Source organism: Ochotona princeps, chromosome 19, assembly GCF_030435755.1.
Source record: "Ochotona princeps isolate mOchPri1 chromosome 19, mOchPri1.hap1, whole genome shotgun sequence".
Lineage (NCBI taxonomy): Eukaryota > Metazoa > Chordata > Mammalia > Lagomorpha > Ochotonidae > Ochotona > Ochotona princeps.
Window position 1 is genome coordinate 18347458 of NC_080850.1, and position 18112 is coordinate 18365569.

The following is an 18112-nucleotide window of genomic DNA, read 5'->3' on the forward strand; positions in this document are numbered from 1 at the left end:
CTTGCTAAATGGCTGAAGCTGACATTGCCCCTAATCTATTAGGGCAAAGGACTTGTAGACCCAGGGACCCAAGGAAATCATCCTCCCACAAGGCAATCGATCAAAACTTGAGGAATCATCTCAGGATTGCACCCAGATAAGCCTCAAAGGAGAAGAAACAAACACAACTCGGAATTTTAAACAATCACACCTAACTATGAAATCACATCTATGTGACCGTGGAGGCTAAAATGTGTGCTCCTCACACTTAGTACACAAGTTAGCTTGGACCAATTTCAATGTCTGAGTTGACAGGTAAGTTCATCATTCGCCTTAACAAAAACAGGTTTCTATAACTGAAGAAACAATCCTAGTTTTCAATGGAAACAATGGGGGCAAACTATGAAAAACGAACCCCAAGTAAGAAAATAAGCATATAGTGTATACAGCAATGCTAAGTACAAACCAGTTCTTAAAAACATTTGTACTGTCATAAATATCTTTTAAAGTCTATTTCACTAAAAAGTGTGTATATATATATATATATATATATATATATATATATATATATATATAACTGTATATACATCCTATATTACAGGCATAAAGTATTCTGTACCAAATACATTTGCTGAAGTTGATGTATTCCTGGCTTCACAGGCAACAGCAGGTTAGCTGCAAGCAAGAGGCACAGATTCAAATTCATGCCACTCCTATTTTACCTATTCTAAGAGTTTTCTCCTGGAGAGCTCTCCTTCTGAATTCCTTGCTCCTTGGGGACAAAGCTCAGAGTTATCAGGGATATTCTTACCAGTGGTTAATATTGATTTTCCACCTGCTGTGTGTATGGCCTGATATAAGACACAACACAACAGAAAACAATGTCACCTATAACCTCCAGGAATTAGGCATGAGGATACACCGGCTCTGCAGAGGGTTGAGGGCAGCAAGCAAGGAATAAACACATGTATTTAGGGTGACACTTGAGCCAGTGTTCTGGCCATGTTTCCTCTGGCCTGGCGCTTCTCGAGCACAGCACCATCAGCACCAAGGACCGGACAAGTCCTTGCTGAGAGGTCTGTGTTATGGATTGTGAGATGCAGTGAAACCTCCCTGCCCTGTCTGCCTTGGATGTCGTTGGCATCTCTTCTGATGTGTGGCAATCTAAGATGTCTCCAGACAACACACCAATGATCTTTTGGGGTAGCAACATTGCTACCTCTGCCCTCTTCACCATGTCCCTGTTGAGAGCCACTCTCTGGATGTAGTTTACTGTGGTATCTTCCCCCTGATAACTCAGCTAACCGCATGGTCAATAAGAACAGGAGGTTCTTTTATGTGGTTCATAACATTAACAAGGTTATAGTTAGGTCTCAAGGCTTGACACTGTGCCGCAGTCTTGTTAGATTTCCTCTGAATTCCAAGCTTATCACAATGACTGAACATGGATATTAGTCACCGAGTCTCTCACCTTGGCAGGGGCAGATTATATTTTTTTAATCATTTTTTCCCACTAATCTCTAACTGAAATGTAGCATTTCCCTTGATTAGAACGTACAAGATGATCTGTACTGAGAATCACTGTGGGACTGTCACCAATAGAAATCAAAGGTGATTTTATATGTACCATACTCAAATTGTTTCACATATCTCAAAATACTGCTTATGCTCAAAGCTATTTTATAATGGTGGTAGATGCCAGACATTCAGCCAGAGATTTAAAAATGTTCAAATATGCATTTAAAAGTTATTACCAAAGAAATATTATATCACAATGTTGCCATTGCCTTTTGTATGCTGGCAACTATATGTAGATGATTTCCTTTGGCAAACTGGAGATACAATTTAGTGTATTTTTTATTTAATTTGATGCATTCTTAAATATAACTTTTAGGAGAGATTATAACTTTCATTAGTTTAGTAAACAGGTCAATAGCAGAAAACAGGTAAATAAAATAGGTAAATCAGATGACCATATAATATAAAAATAATGTAAAAAAGAGTTTTGGGGAATTTAGGTTAATCTCTAGAACATTTTGTATCATCCCCATTTGTGCTTTGGATGGGCTACTCTGACAGCAGGGCTTAAATACTATAAAAAGGAGACTGAAGATCATCTGAAATACTTCAAAAGCTAACCATACCTTTTAAAATGAAGGCCCTGGCCCTTTTTTTGCACCACCCAAAATCTCTGATCATAATTTGCTAGGGGCAGATGCACTGCCAGTACCCCGGAAGGAAAAAAAAAAATAGGCCAGAAGAACATATACATCCTCATACAAGGATGCTCTCCTTAAACACAGAGTTGGGTTGCCGGAGTCCGAGCATTCCCCAGTAGCTAGCCAGCTTGACAAATAGCAAGTCAAAAGGGAAAATCATGTTCCCTGGCAGCTGTGATGCACTTAATAGCCAAAAGAAAAAAACAGGTTACCTTCTTTGCTCATAGGTACTCTGCATATTGATTTCATATTGGCTAGCTCATAGGTACTCTGCATATTGATTTCACATTGGCTCCCCTTTGTTCGCTTAGCTGTAATTTCTTCCACAGTACAATCCAACTATCTTAACGTGCTTCGACCTCTGATCAGCTCACATCAAGCAACTTAGTGGGAGGAGCAATGCACCGTGCTCAGCACCAGCGATATGGCCTATGCGCCTGTGTTGTTCCCAATGGGAGATTCCTGCCCTCCCCCTCATTTACTCAGCCTCTTTGCTCTGGGTTGAGAGTGAGCAAAAATCTAAGCTGTATGAGAGTTCTCTAGGTCTGACAAACAGGTTGTGAAATTTCCTTTTTGCATTTGTTTTTAGTCAAACAGCTGAGGATAAATATTAAGGATGTGTTTGGTCTTATGATTAGTGCGCTAGCCTTTCCAACCCATGGCTGATTCTCAGCATCCATAAAACATTGGATTTTGTCTTCCCCAGTTCTAAGCCTTTCTGTATCATGCTGCTGTTCCTAACATAAAATCTAAGCACCTTCATAGGACATACAGCATATCCTGTGATACTGTGGTTTTCTGACAGATTCACAATTATACACACATTTCCACAATCCATGAGTTCATGCCTAATATAAATGTACACACATAACAGCATGCATGCCTATACACACATGTTCATAACAAACACATGTAAGTGCATGCAAGATACATAGCTTAGAAATACACATACTTATCTATCACAATGTGTTCGTGATTGTTCGACACACAACTCCAAAATATGGCAGCATGGCATTTTGAGAATGCAGCCCCTGAAGCGAAACACACACCTGAGGAAGGTCACTCTGATCTGTTCTTCATCTTCTCTCAGAGACACTCATGTGCTGGCTACTCTGCTCTCCCTCAACGCAGAGTGAATTAAGACAACCAGCCCTCACTCAGTTTCCCTCCATTTATTCCTATTAGATCATACCTCTGTGTTCCAATCATTCCTCCATGTTCCTCATCAAACCTAACCTAAGCCCAACTATACACAGCTTGCTCTGCTTCTGTGGCTTTGCATTTCTGAAGGCTCTGTGTCGCTGAAAACTTACATAAAATAAGCTTGTTCTGCATTTGTATTGCTACGCAGTCTTTGTTACAGAGGGAAACTTTGCAAAGACCGAGGGAAAGATATTATTTTCTTCTTTATATAATTCATGTTGAAAGCTAAAGCTCTTGATAGCAAAAAAATTGACTAACTTTAGGCAGATGAATTATGTGATATGTGAATTGAGTCTTAATAAAGCTGTCACAAACATAAGCAAAACACAGGTTCTAGAATCGGATCACTTGGTTTTACATTTTACATCTGCTGTTTAACTTGCTACAGTGTCTTGCGGAACTTTCTATTTTTCAGTCTTGCCACATGTAAAATGAATATAAGAAAGCTGCTGCCAGTGAGGTGGTTTAGTAAGCTACTTCTACCGTAGTGCTGACATCCAATACAGGTGCTGGTTTCTGTCTTGCTTCTCTTCTGATTCAACTCTGCATATGACCTGGAAAGCAGCAGAGGATGACCTAAATCCTTTGGACCCTGTCCCATTGTGTGAGACTCAGAAGAGGTTCCTACCTCCCAGCTTTGGATTAGCTCAGCTCTGGCCATGGTGACCATTTGGGGAGTGAACCAGTGAGAGGGAGACTGACCTCTGTCTTTCCTTCTCTGAAAAACCTGCCTTTCGAATGCAAATAAGTGTGTGTGTGTGTGTGTGTGTGTGTGTGTGTGTGTGTGTGACAAAACATCTCAGAGGGCTGTGGTGAGAATTGGGCTAACAGACAGACAGATCAGGACAAAATTTGGCAGAGAATAAGCATGCGATTCACATCAGCTGCCTTAATAATGACTTTTCCCCTTTGTGTGAGGATACTTTGCTCTCTAATCTCTTCCTGTGCCTGTTACTTCTACAGCATCTGCCAAAAGGTAAGCCTTTGCAAGGCCCTTTGTAAATATTGCACTGTGTGTCTGAACAGTCACTCCACACTCAGCTTCTTCAACACTTAAATTTCAACCTGCCCTTAAAGTCTCAGCTTACGCACCACTTCAGTTGGGAGTATTTCTCTTACATATAAAGTTAGGAAAGTTATCTTTATTTTTTTGCTCATGCTACACCATGCATTTTTCCTGTAAATATTAAAAGCATCCTTCTGGCCCCTGTATGGATCCTAGAAACGCAGGAACACATCCCTTTGACCACATAGCCGATGGCCAGGGTAACTGCTCCATTAATGTGTGTTGAATGTAGCTGACTTTTAATGCCAAGAAGTTTCCTGCTGCTGTTACTTCCTTTGTTTCCAAACTGTGAAAAAATCTTACAGGATCCCTAATGCCAGCATCTTATTTGTCCTTTCCCTTTGACTTACAGAATCAAAATCTTATCAAACATAACCATTATCATTTCGGTCACATCTTACACAGTGCACTGCCAAAAGCAAAGTCTCCAAGGGGCTCCAGCATTTCCTTGAGACGGCTCCTTGACTCAGGCTTTTGGGGAAGAAAGCAATTTGTGTTGACTGTATGCCAATAATGACAAACTCATACTCAGAAATCCCAATGCGCTCATTTGCTGGAAAAAGCAATGGCAGCTCTTTCTATCTCCCTGACCATACGCGGCTTTGCTGCTCATCTGACTGAACATGCCACATGGGGAGGCTGCTACTACTTAGTATACACCAAGTCAAATAGTGTCCTCTTTCTTACCCACTCATTCAGTGCATTAGGAGTTTCTCCCATCTACCTCCGTGTGTCTGCTCTCCTGCCCTAGCCCATCTAATCTTAAGAGCACAGATTGTGACCAAGATCTATCTTGAATTTTTCAGTTCCAAGAAAAATTTTCATTGTTCTCTCCTATTTACTTGTGTAAACCCTTTGACATTCTTACCAGACTATAAATTGTCAGAGAACTTCTCAGACAGAATTTCCTTTCTGTGTCCTGACAACTCTGCAAGGAGTTGGTTTGTTGAGAGTCATACAATGATGCTTGGTGGGAATTTGTAGAAGCAGCAACCATAGGCATTAACATGCCAAGCATTCAGTGTGTGTTTAGCATTGTGCCAAGTACTTCACATAGATTATGTCAATACCCTTCTTATCCCCATTTAACACATGAGAAATGTGAGGCTTGAAGAGATTTAGAAATTTAATCATGGTTATACCATTGAAGCCAGGAATGGAATTTAGACTGTGTGAAATCCTCCAACTCAACCATTCTATTGTCCTATCCTACAGTTCTCAAGGGCAGCAGCTTATGCAGCTCCATCTATTTCATGCACTGAAGGAGTCTGGTTATTTCTCCTCTCTCCCTATTTCCTTTGACCGAATCCCTCTTCACTACACTGCTCTCTATTCCTATGGAAGGCAAGCACAATGAGAGGGTCAGTACTTGCCAAAGCATAGCAAGTGGGGAGGGAACACCTTAGGGGCTTAGGATAATATTTTTAGTACTTTTTTCCCCTCCCAATCACAAAAGTGAATGAACTTGAGGTCCTTCTACTAAAGGAGAATAAAGTTAATTTCCTTTCCTATTCTGTGCACTGATTTTACATTGTCACCTCATTAGATCCCCAGTGTCACTGTGAAATACCAACACTCCATCAAGCTCTGCTAGAAAGGAAGGCGAAATGCTACTGATGTGTCTTTTAGTGCCTTGAGACTATTCTGTGCCAGTATAGTGAATGAGAAAGCAGACAGTATTCATAGACTATAGCAAATGTGGTCTGACCTGGAGTACAGCCAGGCAGAAGTTTACTTCCTCATTTGTAAACACCAACTAACAGTATTTGTTGGCAAGAAGAAAACTGACAATCAAGAGAAACCTACAGCTGCAGGAAACAACATCGACTTCAGCTTGATAGAGAAATCAAAATCTCATCAGTTCCACAAACAAAAAGACTCTGCAAGCATCTCCCTCCTCCAACTGGTTCTTTTAAAGCAGCCAAGGAGTGAACCTCCTCCACTCTACCCAAACTAGAAGGCTGCCAAGTCTCCCCAGGTGCCTCCTCTCCTCTGTCCTTCCCCACGCACTGAGGGAGACAATGGGTGAATGGCTGGGGAGGTCTACTAAGGCAATGCTGCTGGGACAGCTGGGGACATTTACATAGAATCCCAAATCCATCAGGCTCCTGTGAGATCACATCTCTTTCCTGCCAGGAAAAATTGTGTGGGGACCAGAAACTGCCTTTTCCTTCTCATCAGAGACTAACCCACTCAAGCTTTGGGCGGAGAGCTCAACCAGTGCAGCTGATGATGCCCGTATACATGAGTGGATACACACATATAGCTAGGCAGGGGAACTTCCTAAGTCTTTGCACTGCCTCTTGTCAGGCTTGCTGGGGAGTTATGAGACTTGTAATCCCAGTAGCATTTCTCAGCTGTATTCTTAAGTCTAAACAGATAGGGTGACTGGTGGTTGTTTGGTGAATAACCTCATTATTATTATTACTCTTTTATAGAACTGTTTTCTTGTTAAGTATCTGTGCTTTATTAGCTTGTGCTTGTTTGTTTGAGACACTTTCATACTTAGTTTTCTTGATGCATTATTTATGGGAAACATTTTTTATGATATATTTTCCCTGTATTCCCATAAACAAGATAACTCTGGAATGAAGTGCTACAGGAGATCCATGCAACCAGCAATTCCTTTTAAGCACTTGAATTCCCAGCTGACTGTTACCTAAGAGTAGAAGGACGACTCTGGCTAGTTTCAAGCTCCACTGATTGGTTAGTTACCACTTGATTGACAGCATCTTGTCTCCCACAGATCAGGGTCCAAATTATTTGTTGTCACAACACCATTCAAGGACTCGTCTCCATTTTTCTCATTCTTTGTTGCACTCAGAATGGAAAACAAGAGAAAGATGAGAAAAAAAAAATGGAGGCAAAGTAAAAGGAAAGGAGGTGAGTTGTTATGGAAACTCACAAAATCAAGATGACTTGAATAGCATGATTCATGTAACATGAATGGTGACATGACAAAACCAAGTGGCACTGCATTCTGAAGTCTAAACAGACGGGTGGTTGGTGGCTGTTTGGTGAAGCTCAGTTTGGTATTTTCCAACAGACTTGCTCTGGGACATCCCTTGGTTATGATCTCCTTGAAATCTACTTATTCAAGCCGTACAGATAGCTTTTTGACTTCTCTACTCACCAAGTCCCGCTTTTGAGCTGTTTCTGCCAGGTATTTCCCCATGGAAACATGAAATTGTCCAAGGCAAAAATCAAACACCAACATTCAGTACATCTAAAATTGAACTATTCATCTCTGCTCCCAGATCTGCTCTTTCTTCTGAAAAAAAGTTTGTAAATGATACTAGTTTTCTGGCTGACAAGACTTACAATCTCAGATATCTCTGAACTCCTTCCCTTCTGATGCTCCACATTCAGCCACCTATTGTGTTTCACAGCTCAATCTCAAGAAGATCTTTCCCATTCGTTTTCCCTCCTCGTTCTATTTAGTGCAATCCTCTAGGAAATCTCAGTGGAGACATTATAGTCTCCTAAGTTAGGTGTAAGCTCTGCCTTTCCCCTTTCCACTGTACTGTTAGACTAGCTGTAAGATATTCCATCCAGTCATGCAGCAAATACTGTTGAGTGCATATGAGGTGCCAGGTGCTCTTCTAGGCTCTATATAAGTTCTTGCTGCCTTGAGTCAAATGTTTCTGTAAAGAAAGGGATAGGAAGGAAATAAATATATTCTGTACATTACAATAATTGACCTGAATAGGAATGAAGTAGGATAAGTGTGCAGGCCATCAATCAGCAAGCATTTTCCATAAAAGGTTGGCAGTAAATATCTAGGCTTTGTGGGGCCATATGTTCTTTGTATCTACTACTCTATCACTGTGGTACAAAAGCAATCACTGACAATTCTTAAGCAAACGAACATGGTTTTACTCCAGCAAAAACATTATTTATACATCCAGGCAGCAGGGTAATTAATTGGCCTGTTTTGGCCCATGGGTCATAGTTTGCCGATTTCTGATACAGATGATAACAGTAGGAATATGTTGTTTTTCTATCAGATAATATTTAAGCCATAAAGGCAGACATCCATGAGCATATTCTGGGAAGGAGGACTCAATGCAAAGAAGACAGTGAAAGTGCTGCAAGGCTGAGAACATACTTGGGATGAGTAGCAAGTGGGCCAGTGATGATAGCGTTCGGCGAGCAAGGGAGAAGGAGTTTCTAAGGCATCTTCCATGATACCCTTTCATTTTGGGTCCTACTGTCCATGTACAGCCATTATGATTTTTCATGAAAAAAAAAAACACTAATTATTGCAACAAATGTTTGTTATTTTACTTTGTCTAGTACCCATTCCCTCCCCTGATGAGAAAACTCCAATTCTCCTTTGGAGCACAACACTGTTAATTTAACTTGATCACTGTATCTTTAGCTCTAGCTGTGGGGACATGACTCGGTCCTTGGTAAGTACCAGCTTCTATCACTCTGATCACAATGGCTAGTTCAGAGCGGTGCAGAGACCAAGGCTTTCTATCAGAGTGAAAGCTTAGACTCTGTTGGATTTACATTGGGAAGCTGAACACTCTTTCTTCTCAGTAGGAGAACTGAAGACAGAGTATAACATTGGGAAGAAGAGAGATGCACTCACTTTGGGTCCCATTACTGGACCCACTGAATCCAGCCTGCAACCAACCATCTCAGGGGTTTCCAATCACCAGACACTGAGTTTCTCCAGTTCTTGCTTTCAGTTGGACTTCCATCATTAACAACCAAGTGCTTCATGATGGATGAAAACATGCAATTCCATTTGCCAAGCAAACATTCCCCTTAGTTCTATTTTTCTACTGACTTCAGAGCTAAAACTTAATTCAAATGCTCCAAACAGAAAGTGCTGAGATATTTCTAAGATTTCTTTCCCACACCAGCTAAGTCTATAAATACTTCATTCTCTTTCTAGAAAATTTCCTTTCAGATATATGCATGTGTGACTCCTCTGTCTGATTAGATTATTTCCTAAGAAAGCAGGAACTGCACCATTCATGTCTATCTCCATGGCACCAGCGGCAATTGGGAGATATCATACATACGTATATGGAGTAGCCTCACATACACTCAATGAACAAACACTACTAAGAGCATCCCCACTTTTAACATAATTACCAAATGCTAGTTTCAGTAGTTTCATCAAAAACATAATCAAAAGATTAAATTTGGGGTAGTTCTAATAAAACAAGTTAAGCATCAAACCACATTTACATTTCTATAAGTTTTAAGCTAATTTAAATGACAGGATTTAATTGAAAATGCTTTCTCGATTGATAATAATACAACTTGGATAATTAACATCAAGTGGCATCTAGAGGACACATTTTAAAAACTAGTCTACAGTACAAATAGACCTAATTAACAATTTAAAAAGCACTTCATAATTATGCTCTGTTTATGAATGTTATAATGTCCAATTCATTGTTCAATAACGCTGGTCATTAATGAAAACCAAAGTCATGTTTTCTGGAGTGTGACCATGAAGATGCCTCTTACATGATCTGGTTTTGTGCTACCTATTTGCTTGCTGCTTTTCAAAGGCCATTGCCACTTAATATTTAATAACTATATTCTGTAATTCAGGCCAAATTAACTCACGCCTCATCTTTCAGACTAGTTTTTATAATTTTTTTGGTAAAAACTACAGAGTTTAGTTATTTTGTGTCAGGTTGAACCAATCTAAAATAAACTCTGTGGTGACATGGACAAATCCAAGAATGGCAACATTTTCACAGATAGGAAGAGGAGGTCTGGTCGCTGAGAGAAAGCAAGACCTTGAAAACAAGAAGATGGAAGCCCCACATGGAGAATCAGAGGAGTACTGGCAGAGTGTTTTGGAGGAAGGATTAAGTACCGATAAGGAAGTGATGGGAAGAACTCCCTGTGGCAGACAATGTCCTGGCTGTTGGTGACTGGGCACTAAGAACTGAGAAGACAACTCAGGTAGAGAGATCTGGGGGATATCTGACATGATGCAAATGCTGAAACCAAATGCAAAATATTTATTGTTGGTGGAATTTTCCATAGAAATGCAAAAACAAAAAAATAAGGACTGAATCTTGGGGTCCACTCAAATACGAATTCATATGATCTGCCAGAGTTAGTAAGGGAGGCAGGAGACGAGTCAGAAAAGCAGGAGAGCTGGGGGGCTTGTGGAGCATCCAGAGGACAACACAAAAGGGGCACATCATGCAATATGTCTCTGCTGATATTGGGGAATATCTCTCTACTGCTCACTGGGATGAACAATGCTATAGTGTTGGGGGATGTTGATGATTCCTGACAGGATTAGGGTACAGGGAGTGAGGGTGCCAGAATTTGATTTTGACTGTGTCCTCTCTGTGTAACTGTGTACAAGGTATTATACCACCCTGTGCCTTACTGGTTCTTCTGTAATTAAAGGTGGTATGTTCATGTCTTCCTCATAAAATAATTTTAAGAATCAAATGCACTTTTCACAGTAAATCATCACTATATTACTCTGCATCAAGGCAGGCACGTGATGAGGGTATTTCAAACACTTTGTAGAGAGGCAGAGTAATATGATAGGGGAGAAAGAAGAAAGAATGAGGAAGAAGAAGGAAGGGGAAGGAAGAGAGAGAGGGAGAAAGAGGGAGAGAGAGGGAGAAAGAGGGAGAGAGAGGGAGAAAGGGAAAAAGAGACCTTTAATTCCCTCGTTCACTCCCTGAAAGGCCATACTATCCAGCCCTGGACCAAGAAAAGTCAACAAGCTAAGGACTCTATCTGGGGTGTGTCCATCAGTAGAAAGCCGGATCAGAACTGGAGAAGCTGGGTACTGAATCAGCACCTGACCATGGACCACCCGCATGACAACGGGATGTAGCTCCATGGCTACATCACAACACCAGCCCCAGTGAGTACTTTTATTATAAACTCCTCCTTGAATTAAAGAAAAAAACCTTACTTTTCATTATCAAAAAAGTTTGTGGAAAAACAGAATCAAAAGAGAATACACAGGGGCCATTGCTGTGGCATTAAAGGCAAAGCTACTGCATGCAACACTGGCATCCCTCATAGGCACCAGCTTGTGAAAGCTAGCATGCCGGTAGAGTTGTAGTGGATGATTACACTACATTAATCGTCTTAAGTTAGTGGTCTGTAAACTATAGAATGCGTAAGAATCTCCTAGTGGGCTTCTGAGTTTTAATTCTGTTGGTCAAGGGTATGGCTTGGGTGTTTGTATTTCTGGCGCATATAACAGAGTATGCCAGTTTGCTCTTCTTTCAAGACCATACTGAGCAAAGGATGAGATCTGACAACATTGGGACTTCAATCAGGACCTCCATTATTCAAATTCAACTTGAGAACACATAGGTTAGTGAGAGCAGTCTAACCTGCAGGCAGGTAAAACATCCAGCCTAGTTATACCTAGTCTAAAAAGACATTTTCAGATCCATTCTTGGCTGTGTCCAGGCATTCCATCAATGCAAACTGACATGAGACTTGGACACTCCTACACAGTCTAAGCCAATCCCTTTTGTGAACACACAAGATGTGTGCACAATTTTATGAGTTAGTGCTCCTCTGAGAGCTACTTGTGTACAACACACTACACTAAATTGGCTATGCTGTGTCCCTTCGTTCTAGGCAACATTGGGAACCATAAATACCACTATGTTGTGTCTCATCGGGGTCAAAGGATGCCTAGGAAGGTGAAATGATGCATCTCAACGACAAAGATCAGTGTTACAAGATAGAGTCAACCCTAACACCTGCACTCTCTCCTCTCCACTGCATAGCAGTGCATGTTCTCCATTCCCTAGGAAAGACCGCAACTGTGCCTAAATACACTTATTTCTCCCACAACTTCCAGGGTCAACATCTGCAGGTAACTGGATCATTCTTTATGAAGACTGGCTTTTTCAGTTTCTCTGCTATACTATTCCAGCTGACCTCAAGGTTATCATTACCTTGAAAACTGAAAAGATGGAGGTTGCTACCTAAAAGACAGCTTGATTGCATTTTTAAAGTATTATTTATTTGAGAGTCAGAGAGTGTATTCCCATTCACTGTCCACATGTCCACAACAGCTGGGACTGTGCCTGGTCAAAGGCAGGAGCTGGGAAGTCCATCCAGGTTTCTCACTTGGGTGGCAGGTACCCAGTTACTTGAGCCATAATGTACTGATTCCCAATGCTGCATGGGCCACAAAAAGGTATTAGGAGCAGGAGCTAGGACTTCCACACATGCACTCCAATGTAAGACATGGACATACTAACTGCCAGGCTAAAAATTCACTCACAGGGAAGAATTTTAAGAATTGTTGTGAACCCAGGAATGAAGCCATTATATCCAAAAGACAGTTTCTTTTTAGGTTCCTGCTGTTTATTCCTACTCAGTTCAAATAATTATCCTTTTTACATAACACTGACTTATGTTTCCTATTAGATTCCATCATTTTTCTTTATTTTCTTATTACTCCACTCTCTTGGTTTTAGAAAGGAAAAAACTCAGACAACACAGACTTGAACAGGATCACTTACAGCCTCAATGGCTTTGGCACAGATTCAGACTCAGCTCTGCTTGACACTACCTTGAAATATGCATCTAGATTCAAACCTCCCAAGAGCTTGTGCAGTCTGACAACTCAAAAAGACAAACTTCTCATTAAGCTGAAAATTAAATTGCCTAAACTTCTCATTCCACACCATATGGTCAAATCCCAGCTGACAGGAAGCTCATTTTTGTAGCACACTGGGCTCATTTCACTGAGGAGGTTGATTTGAGTTGTGGAGTGGTCATTTCCAAATCTTTTAGCATTTTTAGCAGCAGGGATATTTACTTTCATGCTCCCCCCCCCATTTTTATATAAAAGCAAAAATGCTCAGAATGACAGAGGGAAAGATTTTATGCTGCATAGTTCTCTAAGTAAAACATTACAAGCAAAAACATACACCTTCTTTGCAGCAATCACAAATTAAATGATCGCCACCAAGTCAAGTACATTAAGATTATGCCAGAGTGTTCAGAAATTTAAAACTAAGCTGTATCTTTGCAAAGTCAGACTTTGGAGCAGTAAGGTGACTCCTGAAGCACCAAGGAACTACCGAGGTTTGCCCTCCCCTCTGGTACACTCAATGTGAAACTCCCTGTTTTTCCTGGGCATTTATTTTTCAACTGGTAATGCATAGCAGTCTTGAATTGAATGAAAGTCAGTTTCTCTGAGTTTTTTCTTCAACTTAGAATTAATATAGAAAAACAAATTTCTACAGAGAGAGAAAAGCCTAAGGTGTAAAACAGATAAGGTCTTGGAACTGATGGACCGTCACGGGTGCAGCATGCTGTAGTGGAGGCGGGGACAGGGATGGAAACACTGATCCATCATGTGCTGGTGCATGAGCTTCAGCAAGTTCCCTCACTTCTGCTTTCTCATCTGAGAATGTCACAGAGACTAAGGGGGCAGAAAAGAATGGATGGTGTGTGAATATGAAGCAGGAGGCATTCCCAATACCTGGTTGGAATTCTGGTCCTCATACTTCCTGTGACCCCGCCCAGCTCTGTCACCTGTGACGTGGGGGCCATAAGCATGGTACCTACTTCCAAAGTGGCTTGTGGGATACCAATGTAATAATGTATACAAAGCCAGATGTTTGGGTCATAACAGTCATGGTCAACAGACTTCACCTTTTTTTCTTTTTAAGTTGATCTATGTAAGAAGTCGTAAAGGTACATTCTAAGTAGTCCCCAGAGGACTACTTCCTTCCTCATCCTCATCCCTTAACCCAGAGCAATGCTGGTCTTTTGTCTGTTGTATTTATTGAGGTTAAACAATCCAGGTCTTTGACCCAATTTACTCTTCTTCATAGCATTTGTCCTGGTTTGAATTGATATAAAAAGTATCATAGGCTACGTGTGTTATCAACAGAAGACATTATCTTCTCACAGCTCTGGAGGTAGGAGTTCCGCAATCGGAGTCCCAGGGTGGCTGAGTTGTGCTGTTGGCCCTCTCAGCCACACATTGCCAAGCCATTGCATCCTCACAGGATGGAAGGAGAGCCCTGGGATTTTGACTCTCTTACCATGGCACATTTACATCGATGAGATTTCCTTACAATTTAATTACCACACAAAGTTAGACCTCCTAGTAATGTCACATAAAAGGTTTGGCATTTCTATATATAAGGGTTTTTTTTGTGTGTGGGAGGGTGGGAAAGAAAACATTTACTCCTCAATACCACCTGACTTTTCCTTTAAAGTACAGAGTCACATCCAATCAACAAAATAATTCAGGTTTACTTACCTAAAACTCTTAATCTCTCAGCTCCAACGACCACTTCATTGTCATCTGCTGAGAAGAGCAATTTTCCAGAAACGGTTTTTACTTCAAACTTTTTGCCATAAGCTTCTACAGCTTTTGGACCTATAAAGGGAGTTGGAAAGGAAAAAAGAAATGGGAGGCAGTGGGTAAAGGAAGACTACACACTACTCTTGTTGTATTTGATTACTTGAAGTTTTCATATCACATATACATATGACAAGATTGTATCAGACCTTAAGGTTAAGTAGATTGGTTTTCAGAAGTTGACATGAAATTTTATCTTGACTTTAGCCATGTCTCATCAACTATTTTTGATCATAAGCTCCAAAGCTATGATTTCAAAGGCCATCATGTCATTCTTACAAATGAATTTTTGAGTGAGATTTCCTTCCTCTAACCACAAAATCACTGTCAAATAGCTATAGATTTTTGCCTGAATGGATCAACGTCTAAGAGGCTCACCACCTCCTAAGGCAATTTTATCAATTTGGCCAGCCCTGTCATGAAGGAGTTCTTTAAATACAGCTAAAATCTGTCTCACTTTGTGCCCTTGACCTATTGGCTGCATTTTAACACCAACCCGAGTTTACTTTGTATGTATATAGATACCTTCCTGGCAGACGGGAGTGTAATACATTATCATTAATTGTGCTGGATCTTCTGAATATTTGGTGCCAGAAATTCACTCAATAATAAAACACATCGATATAGTTTATGACAACATATGCTCTTATTAGGAATGAGGATATCTCCAGTGGATGTCAGTAAGACAAGGTCCCGATCCCAGAGAATCCATCCTCTGATACAGAGAGACTAGTATAACTTAAACAAGCTATTAGTACATCAGAAAAATATAGGTAATTTGAACTGAGTGTTGTGGTACACAGAAGGAAACCAAGGATTGGAATGCATGCATACTACATTAGAGTAGTAGCTAAAATCCTGGCTACTCAACTTTTGGTTCAGCTTCCTGCTAAAGCATCATAAGAAGCAGTAGATGATGGCTGAAGTGCTTGGCTCCTGTAACTCATGAAGGAGACCAGATGGAATTCCAGAATTCTAGATTTGGCCTGGTCAAACCCTGGCTGTTTTTCTATGAGAAACAGTAGGTAGAGATAATATAATTTTATAGATAAAGAAACTGAGAATTATAAGGACCTGATGATTTATCCAGGGCCATGTTAGCAGAAGCTGAAAGACAGAATTACGACACGATTGCCTCTCTTTTGATTTCAAATCAGATAGTTCTGATAAATAAAGTTACACTCTCCCAGACTTCCAGGGCATATGGTCAACTAGAACTTGGTGATCACCTGCTTGAGTATAAATAATCTCAACACACACTAATACCTGACATGGCTACTCAGTGCCATGATGGTCCCAGACAAAAGCAAAGCACATGCAAAAAGATAACCGCAACTATGTCTGAACTTGAATGAATGCATACACATTATTCAAACTATATAAAAGAAACAAATTCCTCATCTTGGCTCATAGGAGTGACTGCTACTTCTTTATCCATAACAGCTTTAGTGGGGCTCTAGTACTTCTTAATTTTGGAGAATATTAAAATACCCAATCTATAAAAATCCATCTTCTTGACAGTGATCCAAATCAAACCTTGCTCAGCACTTCCTCAGTGCTATCTGAGGTCAAATCCTGTAATAAGTTGTTTCTTTAGTGAGCTGCCGAATGGTTGTCTGTGGTACAAATTCTTGCTCACTACAAGGAGTAACAGAACTACCACAACTATGGAAGTGTTGCCAGCAGTCTTCGGGAGAAAGGCAGTAGGACTATTTCATATTTATTATTAATTCACATTCTTAAAATACCTAGAAAAAACACCCTAAATGCCACACAAGGATACCATGGATAATTTCGGAAGAAATACTAAAAACTATTTTTTTCTATAGGAGTTTAGGTACCATAACATTTTCCTTTGACTTGAGCTATGTCTCAGAGCAATGATTACACTCCTGTCGTTTCTGTGTCTTGATGAATTTGGGTAGAACAATTTATTTTTTAAAGATAGATTTATTTATTTTTATTGGAAAGTTGGGTTTATAGAGCTAAGGAAAGACACAGAGATTCTGGGCCATCCTCGATGGCTTTCCCAGGCCACAAGCGGGGAGCCGAATGGGAAGTGGAGCAGCCAGAATATGAACTGGGGTCCTTGTGGAATTCCAGTGAATGCAAGGCAAGGTCTTTAGCCACTAGCCTACCACACTGGGCCTGGAAGATAGTTTTAAGTCACCTCAAAATTTGGCAGTGAGGTAAACTCAGTTTAGACAGCCTGAAATGTCTCCCCCTTTTGGAAACTTTAAAAGATGAAATGGTTATACTTTTTCCATCATACATGAAACTGTAGTTTTTAAAAATTTACCTACTTTTCATCTTCTACAAATGTAGGGGAATGTGGGGAGAGAGGCAGAATACAAAGACAGAAAGACAGACAGACAGACACACACACACTAGTGTACTGTATCCGGCAGATCTCTGCCCAAATGCCCAAAGGTATCCAGTGCTACTTTATCAATGAAAAGTTTCTGAAAAATGCGATGAAAAGCAGAGGATTGCTTCTTTTTTGGTTAATGTCAATTAATGATGAGTTCCTCTTACTGTACTTTCCTTACTCACAAAGTCAAGGCAATTGGGAGACTTCATCTCTTGCCACTGCATCAACATTAGACCTCTATCACATACAAGGACATGGGAAATGTTTCTTCATGAGTGTAAGGTTGAAAGAGCAGGGCCTGGTGCTTTAGCCTGGTGGCTAAAGTCCTCGCCTTGCATGTACCAGGATGCCACATGGCCACAGGTTCGTGTCCCTGTGGCCCTGCTTCCCATCCAGCTCCCTGCTTGTGGCCTGGAAAAGCAGTCGAGGACGGCCCAAAGTCTTGGGATCCTGCACTCGCATGGGAGACCCGGAAGAAGTTCCTGGCTCCTGGCTTCGGATCAGCTCGGCTCCAGCTGTTGCGGCCACACGGAAGATCTTTCTGTCTCTCTTCCTTCCTGTATATCTGACTTTGCAATAAAAATAAATAAATCTTTAAAAAAATAGTGAAAGAGCAGAGAGAACATACAATCTCCAATTTTTAAGCACATTGGGTCCTGAAAAAATATTTTTTGAGACTACTTTGCCATTGTAAGTGAGGAGAATAAGTTGGTCCATTCTTGAGCTCTCAGATTTGGTTCAAGAAAAGAAAGGAGGTTTATTTGTTTAGAGTTAGGAATCTTCACCATTACCCCAAGACACCGAGGCACAGCAAGTTACACAGGAGGTCTTTATTCCAGCTGGAGAAGTGATCCCAGGGAAGAGATTTATTCCAGCAGGACAGGAGGCCATGGGGAAGAGAGAGAAAGAGCAGAGGA

General features: G+C 40.7%; 1 protein-coding gene across 2 annotated transcripts in view; it reads right to left on the reverse strand.

The window, feature by feature from the left end:
• The window catches only part of SGCD (sarcoglycan delta), a 576268-nt gene that overhangs the window by 87948 nt on the left and 470208 nt on the right, over positions 1-18112 (reverse strand). For both annotated transcript variants that reach the window (XM_058677694.1, XM_004587498.3), the window contains one exon: positions 14723-14842. In XM_058677694.1, the coding sequence (XP_058533677.1) occupies positions 14723-14842 (120 nt within the window). The remainder of the gene's footprint in view (positions 1-14722; positions 14843-18112) is intronic.